This window comes from Bufo bufo, chromosome 3 (genome assembly GCF_905171765.1).
Source record: "Bufo bufo chromosome 3, aBufBuf1.1, whole genome shotgun sequence".
Taxonomy (NCBI): Eukaryota; Metazoa; Chordata; class Amphibia; order Anura; family Bufonidae; genus Bufo; species Bufo bufo.
Window position 1 is genome coordinate 483,947,218 of NC_053391.1, and position 12,467 is coordinate 483,959,684.

At 41.1% G+C, this 12,467-nt stretch overlaps 1 protein-coding gene across 3 annotated transcripts in view; it reads right to left on the reverse strand.

The window, feature by feature from the left end:
* FGF14 (fibroblast growth factor 14) overlaps positions 1–12,467 on the reverse strand; it is a 607,883-nt gene that overhangs the window by 156,587 nt on the left and 438,829 nt on the right. For all 3 annotated transcript variants that reach the window (XM_040425264.1, XM_040425266.1, XM_040425265.1), the window contains exons 2-3: positions 9,219–9,329; positions 5,339–5,442 (exon numbers count right to left, since the gene is read on the reverse strand). In XM_040425264.1, coding sequence (XP_040281198.1) covers positions 5,339–5,442; positions 9,219–9,329 — 215 coding nt within the window. The remainder of the gene's footprint in view (positions 1–5,338; positions 5,443–9,218; positions 9,330–12,467) is intronic.

The window sequence follows — 12,467 nt, forward strand, 5'->3', positions numbered from 1 at the left end:
CTCCCCCACAATCTTAATTGGAAATGCTCTGAAAACTGTCCAAAAGAAAAATAGTTTTTCTTGCCCATAGCAACCAATCACAGCTCACCTTTCATTTTTCAATAGCTCTGTAAGATATGAAAGCTGCACTGTGATTGGTTTGCTACGGGCAAGACAGTTTGTATTTTCCGTTTGTATATGTATTTCGCCATAGTGATGTGCACCTACATACAGGTTGTGCTGACTCAATCCCCCACAGTTTCTGTTTTACACAGTTTCAATTATGTGAAGAAAGTGAAAAGCCTATTTCATACATCCGAATGGGGTTGTTCCTGTTACATGAATTTCTCTAAGCCTTAGGCCTCATGCACACGGCTGTTGGGCGGCTGTGGCCATATTGCGGCCCACAAACGGCGGGTCAGCAATCCACGGCCGCCGGCCGTGTGCACCCCGCTTCACGGATGTGGACCCATTAACTTGAATGGGTCCGCAATTCCGGAGAGGCAGAATGGAGTCACGGAACACCGGAAGCACTACGCAAAAAAATATGACAGGTCATATTTTTTCACGGTGCGGACATACCACAGACCCATTCAAGTTGAATGGGTCCGGTCTGTTGCATGGATGTTGCCGTGCATTGGGGACCGCAATTGAAATGGACAGTGTCTGTAATATATTTCCTGCATGTGAATGTACCCATGGACTACAATTATGTGACTTAGTAGAGTTTCTCAGATATGACTGGTGGTGAGGTGGAATTGAGTCACTCTAATCAATAAAAAAGTCAATGGGGTAGATTTATCAAAACTGGTGTAGAGGAAAACTTTCTCAGCAACCACCTTTCATTTTTTCGGAGCTCTTTTGGAAAATGAAAGGTGGATTCTGATTAGTTGCTATGGGCGCTAAGGCAGTTTTCCCTTGCACCAGTTTTGATAAATGTCCCCCAATGGCTCTTGTGGCCCCCACATCAGGCTGTTGTCAGCTGAACTCACAGTTTTAGGTGGGTTCATCTGACAATTTCAAGTGTATCGGGAGTCCCTGACGGATTTGGCTTTTTGAATTGGGCGCCAGACAACTCTTATCTTCCTTTTATTCTCCAGGAAGACAAGAGATGTCTGGCAGTAGCTTTCTGCTTTCTCCCTGCTGATTGAGTGTTCAGCAAACAGAAATTGAAGATGTAAGGCACCTTTGTCTTACTGCCCGCGACATGGTTTGACCCTAATAGTTTCGGTAACACTACAACATCTAAGGTGGCCAGAGGTCCGGTTTTAGGCCTGACAGTCCGGCTTTCTAACCCCCTGTCCTCCATCCTATGCAGGGTCTGGACGGACACAGGGATGTCCTTTGTAACAGCTCACGTTCAGAAAGCAGTACTTTGCTGTCTGAGCATGAGCTACGGGGATAAAGCTAACCTCCCACCCACCCCCTGCAGCTGACCTGAAGTTGGCTCTGCATTTTATTTTTTAAATCTCCGTCGGCTGTGTGCGGAGGGGGCATAGCCTAACAAGATCGGGCGTGGCTTAGCGCAGTCAGGGGGCGGGGTTGTAAAGTCAAGCTTTTGAGGGTGGTCTGAGTGGATACCCTAACAACATTCCTGGTACCACTAGGGCACAATAGCAGAGCTGACACCAGCTAGAGAGCCACTGGATGGGAGGAACTGGAACAAGTCAAGCTTAGAATTGATTAGTCTTGTCTGAAAGGTTGGTTGCTAGGCATACGCTGCTTAACAACGAAGCTCAGACAGGCTCTGGTAACCAGTCTAGCTCTGATTACTTAGGTGTTCAGCTTACTGCCATTTAAAGGGAGTTTCCAGGAGTTTGGTATCGATGGCCTATCCTCAGGATTCTTCTCACAGCTTACCAAGCACAGCCCTGTACATTGTATAGTGGCTGTGCTTGTTTTTTGAGGCCTAGCCCCATTCACTTGAATGTGACTGAGCAACGCTTCTTTACGGGTGCACATGATCGTATGCATTTTGCGGTCCACAAAACACGGATCCACAAAATAGACATATGACATCCGCGTTGCATCGTTTTCTTTTTTTTTTTGCAGACCCATTGTAACAATGCCTACTCTTGTCCTCAAAATGGACAAGAATAGGACACGTTCTATCTTTTTTACAGGAATGTGGACTGGATAAACAGATGCGGACAGCACACATTTTTTGTCGCCCCATTAAAATGAATGGATCTACATCCAATGCACAAAAAAATGTGGATCGGATGTGGACCAAAAATCCAGTTGTGTGAATGGGGCCTAACAGTGAGAAGCATATCAGACACCATACATATGTCTATATCTCTCTAAGAAGCACACCTCAAGCATTTTCATATAGCTATATCATTTCTAGTATAATGGTTTGATTTGGTTTTGAAGTATATCGTGACGGATGTCTTACATGTACCTACATATTCTCAATTACGGTTTTCTATAATTATAATATTATTAATAATCTTTCTTTATCTAGCACCACCATATTCCTCACCACAATTTAGAAAGTTCTTGTAAAACTAAAATAGACTTCACAGAATTACAGGCTTATATACAATTGAAACACTAGGAATGAGCCCGCCGCTCTCAAGAGCTTACGCTCTACTAGGAAATGGGGGTGACACAAAAGGAAAAATCGATTCTTCTCCGTAGCATACTCTGCTTTATGCTTCAGAAGAATCATTCCAGCGAGTGCGTAATAGGAAAAGTTTTCCCTTAAGAAAGCATTTGTTTTTTGTTCCCCAGGACACTTACCTGTCTATGTGACATGCAATATTGCTTTCTAGCGACATCGACCATAAGTCATCCACATCACCTTGTTTAAAAGTCTCAGGGAGACACTATATTGCACATTTTCATTTTTCTGTTGACACTGATCATCAGTTACCCTGAACTTATCTTGTGAGAGCTTGTCATATATATCGAGGACATACTTTACTTGGGGGTCTATAAAATGGTGACAAGATCCATTGCAGCAGATAGTTTTTTTTACTAAACTAACATCATAAATCTGAGGATGTAAACCAGAATGCAATGTCCAATGTCAGCACTTAATTTGCTATAAGCTACAGAGCTAGACAGGGACCTGAAAGCAGTTCATAGCTTATATCCAGTTTACATAACTGCCGTGTAACACGTAGACAGTTCTATGTATGGGAGAAATAGCCGGGCGTACTTGGCTATCTCCGGAACTCCTGTGCAGATGAATGGAGCGGTAGTGTGCATGCCCGATCTGCCACACCATTCTTCTGATCAGTGGGGGTCCCCCACCAATATTATAGTTATCCCCTATCCTGTGAACATGGGATAACTTTTTACAACTGGAATACCCCTTTAAACTGAGTTCACCTGACAATTGAGGTGAGCTGAAACCTGATTGTAAAGCTCTCCATTTCTCTACAGCACCCCCACAGGGCACATTAAGCATTACACATTGCTCTTTCAAATGAATACCCTGTCTATATAAAGCATGACAGGACAGGTCTTTCAGAGTGAGAGACGCTCTTGTAGTCATCTACACTCTCGCCAAGAGATAAGAATTAAGAACAGAGAACCTACTTTATTTACTCAAAAGTCTCTTATAAGTAAAATAGCTTTTCAAAACTGAACAATCCCTTTAAATGTATACATTACAAGACAATTCTAATTTATGGACAATCTGTCATTCCTTTCACTGCCAGGACAGTTGTCACACTTTTGACAAATACAAATTAAATCTGAATTATTAATCAACAACAAAAAATCAGATTATACTCCCATAGATGTTGAAAAGTAAACATTGGGCACACTGGGAAAATGTCACTCAACACTTGACACCATCCTGGGCACCTTCATGCAATTTTGCATCAAAGAATAAAGTTTTTCATAAAAATGCATAAAAAAATCATGTTTGTGGCTGCAGAGCCCAGTATCCACAACACCTCCAAAAAATAAAATATCTAAGCTCTAGCCCCTATATTCTAGCCAAGGTAAGCAATGAAACACACAATGTCTCATATATGTACTTGGCAGTTAAAAGTGTTTCACAGGATTAGGGCTTGTTCACATGAACATAAGGGCTCCGTGCCTGTGCTGTGGACCGCAAATTGCGGTCCGCAATGCACGTGTACCGGCTGTGGGGCTGCTGCATGCAGATCGCGACCCCATTCACTTGAATGGGGTCCGCGATCCGTCCATTCCGCAAAAAGATAGAGAAAGTTCTATATTTTTGTGGTGCTTCCGTAGGTTTCCGTTCCGCACCACATCTCCGGATTTGCGGACCCATTCAAGTGAATGGGTCCACATCCGTGATGCGGGCCGATGCCCCGTGTATTGCAGAACCGCCACATCCGGGCAGCAATATGGCAACGGAGGGGCAACGGACGTGTGAATAAGCCCTTAGGAAAACAGAACAGGAGCACCATTCTACATGTCGTGTGTGGCTTTGCAACTCAGTGTAAATCACTTCAAAGTAGCTATGCTGCAATACCTGACACAAACAAAGTGTGGTGCTGTTTCTGGATGAAAGCAGGTCATGTTATTTAAATTCTGCCCTTTAACACCAACATACACCCCGTGTACACCTCCTGTGCATGACTAGTAGGTTGACATATCCCTATTATTTTAATAGGCACCAACGGCTAATGATAAATTATCCAAACTCTATGTGTTACAGCATCCTACTTTTTCCCATTTCTCCTTCCTCCTTACAATGTTCCTCCTATCAGATGCAATCCATTACAACTTGGTAATTTTTACATGGCAGGACACTAAACAATATTAAAAGGCTGTTTTTAGCAAAAACTAAGCACATAGCTTTACCTTGTCACTAAAGGGCATCTGTTAGTAGATTTTTACCTATGAAACTGGCCTACCTGTTGCTTATGTGCTTGGGAGCTGAAGGCATATGTCTTGTTCCCATGTTCATAAGTGCCCGCATTGCTAAGAAAAATTATGTTTTCATATATGCAAATGAACCTATAGGAGCAACGGGGACGTTGCCATTACTCCAAAAGGCTCAGCTCTCTCTGCAACCGCTTCCCTCTCTGCACATTGATTGACAGGACTAGAAAGTGTAACTATCATCACACCTGGCCCTGACTATCAAGTACAGAGGGAGCGGCAATTGCAGAAACAGCAGAGCCTCCAGGTGTAATGGCAACGCCCCCGTTGCTCCTAGAGGCTCATTTGCATATATCAAAACATCATTTTTCTCAGCAATGTGAGCACTTATGGGTGTCTTCAGCTGCCAAGCGCACATGCAACAGGTCAGCCAGTGTCCTAGGTACAAATCTGCTGACAGATGCCCTTTAAAGCTGAAAAACAAAGAATGTCTTACACCTTTATTCACACTGCCAGTTAAAAGTAGGAATAAAAGCGCAGTACTCACTGATGTGTACAGGTAACCCTCTCCGTTCATTGCAATATATAAACCTGTTTTTACGCCTTGGATTGCAACAACACGAAGACCCACTGGTATGAGGTTGAATAATGCTGTAAAGAACAGACATATGTTATAAATATTCTGCTGCGTTGATGGAAGCCACATACATTCACAATATAACAGTACATTAATCCTAGCAAAGCGACCTTTATCATGATAGTCCAATGCACTGACAAAACAGTGCATAGAGGAGACATATCTATTTTCCAAAATTCGTTTAGTGCCAACTACACATTACAATTCAGTGTCTGCAGTTAGCAGTGGATGAGCCCCAGGGGAAATATGAAATCATGCAGCATCACAAAAATGGTTGATTTTATGCTAATTTGTGTCTGAAATGGGATATAATAAAAAGTAATTTCTCTCTAACAGCAAACGGACATCTAGAGAAGAGCACAAACCCAAAGTGCAGCAAAAGAACTGCTGACATTTACCTGTTTACATTTTAGTCGAGGGGAACAACAAAGTGACGGTGATGAAAGGCGAAGGGCGAAAACATGATGACTCAATGGAAGCAAAAGGAGGGTATTGTTAAGGAATGGCAAGAATGTGAACAGAAAACAAAAACCTGAGATGATAGGATAAAAAGACAAAAAGAAATAACAAGAATAACATGATGAAAAAAATGCATAGAGCGTAACAGGCAGAAGCAAACCCCATGCATGTGGTCTCTGCACTGACCGCGAAGCTTTCAGGTATTAGATAGCACTAAATTCTTAACATCTGAAGGGGTTGTACAACATTAGAAGTCATGGCTGCTTTATTCTAAAAGTAGTGCCACTCCAGCTCCCAGGTTGTGTGTGGCATTGCAGTTCAGTCCCAATTACTTCAGTGGAGCTGAGCTGCAATACCAGACACAGCCCATGTGCTGGAGTGGCAATGTTTCTGGAAAAGAAGCAGTTATGATTTTCTAATTCTGTGCAACCCTTTAACATGTGCACCGGTTCTTTGATGGTAAAATTACTTGATTAGTCAGATCGCACTAAGGAAAAACCTAATGTGATGCTTCCACAACTACCTATGCTATGCTGGTTTGCCTATATCATGAGTCCATCATGAGACCAATCTTTTGTATTATTTTACTAAACATAGATGGCAGTGGCATTAAAAACTAGACCAAAACATTACAAAAACCCTGTAAGGACTTGTTCACATCAGCGCCAATATTTTCCATTCTTCTGCTCTGTTATACAAGCAGAAGAACAGAAATAACGGAAGCCCCGAATTTGGCACATAACGGACACAAATGGATCCAACATTTCCCATTATCGATAATGGGATCTGTTTGGTTTCTGTTTTGAAGAACATTTTTTAGTGGAGAGAAAAGCCCTGTATGCAGGACTATTATCTCCGATTTTTTTGATAAACTCTGTGACAAGCTTCAAACTGAGCCTCCAACAGAGGTGTGAACATACCCTAAGATGATTATAGTCATACTAGTCTCCACTAGAACAGCTGTGCCTTCCCGTTATAAAATCGGTAGTCCTGTTTGATCATAACTGTAAAACAAGTGACCTCAACATAGAAGTGTAATGCCCCCAAGTGGCATTAACACTTCTACACCCTGCTTATGTCTGTATATTTGCAATAACTATTTCATCTTATGCCTTTATTTCAGGTCCTCCATATAGTGTGCATTTCTTCTTATGCATTTGTATTGTTCATGTAATAGCCTGGTTCCCCAGCGGGTGGCAGCAGACTTGGCAGTGCTATCTTACAGAGGGTGGAACCTCCAGCTCTCTTAGACACTCTCCTCTGAGGAGATAGTATGGTCTAGAGAGAACCAGTTGGTTCCTGCATGCCATGCTGTAGGGAGAAACAGCAAACGCTCGTCCCTGAGGGACTGAGCTCTTCATAAAATCCAGCCAGGACAAGAAGTTCCTGGAATCACAGTGAGAGACAGACTTAGAACAACAGCAACAAGCAGAAAGGAAAGCACTTCAATTTAATATTGCTCAGATTCAGCAGAGAGAAGTTTGTTCTGCAGAAGTATTTGGCTGCCAAAGTCCTGCTAAAACCTGTTGGGAACCAAGACCAGTTCTGTGGATTTTTTGGATTATCGTTTATGCAAAGTAAAGTAACTGTTGAACTTCCATACAACCAAGTCTGGACTCCACTTTATTTCTACACTATCCAAGTTAACTACCCTTTTGCACTGCTTCGGACCAGATCACATCTGGGATCCATGGATATCCAGGTAGGAAAACCGTGACACGTGTACATAACATCTACAGAGACTGTAGGCCACCCTGCGCCACTCTGGCACTCCTATCTCTGGGTACCAACATTACCATCTACAAAGGGACCCTTGTGCTTCCGCTGCTTAACCACAACTGGCGTCACGTTTACTTGCTCTATAAGAGGGACATATTTTGTAGAAACCTCCTAAGGGGCGAGGGATACCCCAGATGCTGAACCCGTGGTTCGTTACAGAAGATAGTTGTCATTTCCCAGCACTGGAGTGTGCAGCAGCAGAAAAAGCAATGAATAAAAACATTCTAGCTTAAAAAAAAGCAACCATAACTTTTGATATTGTTGACTTCAATATTAGTAAAAATACAATGCATTCTCTCAAGTAGTGCAGAAATGCCATTTCCCGTCTCTATAGGAAGGTTTATGACTTTATATACTAAACATTGATGCCATGACTGGACTTGTGTAGGCAATACCTTACAATTTAATTTTAGCCTTGGGGTACATCCTTTAAACTGATGGTCAAAATAGAAGAGTAGATTAGGTTTCCAAAGACACTGCATTGCGTTGAATGAAATTGAAGTATGGACATGTTTGTGTGGAGTCTGTGGACCTTCCAGATGTTATAGACGTCTGCATTCCTGTCAGAAATCTCTGCACACAGACTATGGATTTTCATTTGACAGAGCAGGTTATGAGGTATATTTGTAAATCGGGATAAATCCAGGAAAGGGTTCACATATGGTAGTTGTATTATGTATGAATGCATGTCATTACAGACATAGAATGCAACATACAAATTCAGAGTTATTCTATGCACAATGGACTGTTAGATCACATCACTGCTGGATTATCTAGAGCCAGTTTCATTTTGAAGCCTGATTCCCACAAGCCAATTTCATTCTGGTAGCTGCATTTAGCATCATAGCTGCCAGATGTCTACTGATACAATAGGACTTTATGGAATTCCCTTATAGCTGCTTGTTCTGGCTGTGATGTAACTCATTGAATGTAGTATTTTTAGCAACAGGTTTTTTCTCTTAGATTACAATCCGAATAAATAGTGTTGAAACATGAAAAACTTTAGGTTAAATTTGTATGCACTGTTGAATATTGATACTCTATAACACCCTGTTCAGAACTTCAAAAATAAGTATACAACTATATAATGCCCAGTCACCCAGGGCTTCTAATCAGAGTGTGATATAGCTGGATTCTACATGGTCCTGAATTTTGTAAGCCAAAAGCCCAGGAGAGGCAAGTCTGTTAGTGTAGGTCCCATCTGTTGGAAGCCACCTTGTAGTTGGTAGATGGGACAGACACAATTTTGATCAAAACTGTGTGCAAAGAGCTTCTAATTTTCATATAGTAAGTATAGCAGTAATGCAATCAAATATATATATATATATATATATATATATATATTTATATATATTCCATTTATTATATAGTAAATCTCTTATAGCAGTAATTTATAAATACAATTTGATGCTAGGCATATAGGTTCTAAACGTATATAAACTTAGCAATCAAAACTAATTATAACATGGCTGCCTTTAAACCACACAGCTTGATCATTAACCGTATACATTTTTCACATAAAGAAGTAGAGAATGAGATTTCTGGTACTTACTAGAGTTGCTGCTGTCATCCTTGGTTCCATCAAGTGTTCCATCTGGGTGCATTTGCAAGTAGTATCCTTGCCGGCAATATAACCTGGTCACTATGCCCTTGAGCTGGGGATCTGAAATACAGATATATTGTGACATTAGTTTCAAAACCTGGCCATCAAGTATTCGTTTTTCTCTTGTTTGTGCCCTGAGCTGTACAGGTAAGCTGTCCATGACTAGTTCTAATGTGAAGGGAGGCTAAGCTACTGCTGTGAAGAACCTAACCATGGTCGTTATGTGACCTTCCCAAACCTTTTCACCTCCTCCAAGGTGTGTCCCTTTGTTATTTTGAAACACAGCTCTGTATGACTTTTTGATTTTAAGAACTACAGTTTTGAAGATATGCCCCAATTGGAATTATTTCCTAAAGAAAAAAAAAGTTCTATTCATAGCTAAGTTGGGAACTATACTTGGAATATACTTGACCAATTAATTGGTACAAAGATCATTTGCTGAAATTTAGCAGTTGGTTTTGGTGGGATCTAATGGGTTGCCTGAGATTGGTCCAGCCTATACTAGTTACAGAAGTAACGATCACAACTGGTTTCCGCTATCTGAAGTGCTCATAAACTGCCCTGCCATATAAGAACAACTAGGCAAGACAGAGTTTTGATGACATAACCTGCTGAATGATGCGCTTGTCCCCATTTTACATCATGCTCGCCACTTGTCTAAATCTGCAGTCAAATTAAAGATAATTTACGCTATAAAACTGGTGTAATCAAATTTACGCTATAAAACTAGTGTAAGTAAAACCTGAAATCTCCATTAGCTTCTAGCTGGCATAGATTTCAGTTTCTTCTGCAATGATCTCCTGCCGTATACCAAAAATATTAAGAGGTATGAACCAGTGTACTTTATACCAAGACCTGAGTATGAAACACCAGTCTTTATAAATTTCCCCCAGTGTCTCCATAATGCTACTGTGTAACAGAATATCAATGCGCTGACTATTGTGAAGTCTAATAAACTATATACATGGGAGATATTTTATTTTCTCTATAATAATCACCAAGCAGCTGCCACCAATCAAGAAGTAGCTTATTCCTATCCAGATAAACACATTGGAGGGAGAAGCAGGTCCAAAGCTATGGTGCAGGACCAATGCCATCTGGCATTTCCATGCAGGATTTAAAACCTCAACCTAGTGACTAACCAATTTAAATTACAATTGTAAAGTACAAAATCAAGCGGAATATTTGCCTAGGCGATTATTGGCTTGTCGCACTCCAAATTAACAGCATTCATATTTATAGTGCTAATAATTCCAAATACATGATGATAAAAGGCTAGGAATTGCATTCCACATTGTTTCCAGGTATTTTGATAGGACTCTATCACTAAGGGTACTTTCACACTAGCGTTAAACTTTTCGGCATTAAGTTCCGTCCTTGGGGCTCAATACCGGAAAAAAACTGATCAGTTTTATCCTAATGTATTCTGAATAGAGAGCAATCAGTATGCATCAGGATGTCTTCAGTTCAGTCACTGTGCGGTTTTTGGACGGAGAAAATACTGCAGCATGCTGCGGTATTTTCTCCGTCCAAAATTCCGGAACACTTGCCGGCATTATTTTCCATTGAAATGCATTAATGCTGGATCCGGCCCCAAGTGTTCCGGAAAAACGGCTCCGGTTTTGCAGTCTGCGCATGCGCAGACCTTTAAAAATATTAAAAATATAAATACCGGATCAGTTTTTCCAGATGACAACCAGAGAGACGGATCCGGTATTGAAATGCATTTGTGAAACTGATCCGTTTGCATACAGATTGCCGAATTCAATAACGCAAGTGTGAAAGTACCCTTATAAATGTGTACAGCCCAGCTGAAGAGGATTATGATATACACTGCCTGTCCAAAAGAAAAAGTTGCCACCTGGATTTAACTAAGCAAATAGTTATGAGCCTTCATATTTTATAATTACTGCATGGGCGATTATCTTTCAGCTGGCAACAAGTTATTTCACCCAAACTGGTGCGATGAGTTGCTTCTCATTTCTTAAACAATCATGTCGAAAGAAAAGATGTTAGTCTGTTTGAGAAGGATCAAATCATTGGCATGCATCAAGCAGAGAAAACATCTAAGGAGATTGCAGAAACGACTAAAATTGGGTTACGAACTGTCCAACGCATTATTAAAAACTGGAAGGATAGTGGGGACCCATCGTATTCGAGGAAGAAATGTGGCCGGAAAAAAATCCTGAATGATCGTGATTGGTGATCACTTAAATGTTTGGTGAAATCAAATCGCAGAAAAACAACAGTAGAACTCAGGGCTATGTTTAATAGTGAAAGTAAGAGCATTTCCACATGCACAATGTGAAGGGAACTCAAGGGATTGGGACTGAACAGCTGTGTAGCCATAAAAAAAACACTTATCAGTGAGGCAAACCAGAAAAAAAGGCTTCAATTTGCTAGGGAGCATAAAGATTGGACTCTGGAGCAATGGAAGAAGGTCATGTGGTCTGCTGAGATTTACCCTGTTCCAGAGTGATGGGTGCATCAGGGTAAGAAGAGAGGCAGATGAAGTGATGCACCCATCATGCCTAGTGCCTACTGTACAAGCCTGTGGGGGCAGTGCTATGATCTGGGGTTGCTGCAGTTGGTCAGGTCTAGGTTCAGCAACAGTATGTGCTCCAAGAATGAGGTCAGCTGACTACCTGAACATACTGAATGACCAGGTTATTCCATCAATGGATTTTTTCTTTCCTGATGGCACGGGCATATTTCAAGATGACAATGCCAGGATTCATCGGGGTCAAATTGTGAAAGAGTGGTTCCGGGAGCATGAGACATCATTTTCACACATGGATTGGCCACCACAGAGTCCAGACCTTAACCCCATTGAGAATATATATTTTTTTTTTTGGTGGTAACTTTTTTTTTGTATAAAGAACAATTTATGGATAATAATGATATAGAGCAATAAATGCAGCTGGATAACTGCATGTCCACAAGGGTCCTAATTTATTCTAGAGATAGCTAGAGCTGAGCGAATTAAATCCACCAAAGTGGAATTCGATCCGAATTTCAGGATAAATTTGATTTGCTGCGAAGCTGAATTTCCTTGTGCTTCGTGGTAGTGAATAACTTTAACCTGAAATAGTGTGAAAAAAAAAAAATCATACGTATATCCTCCATTTGCTCGCAATGAGCCACCTGCCACAATCTTGATTGAAGATCTCGGCCGAAATCCTGTGCACAGTGACGCAG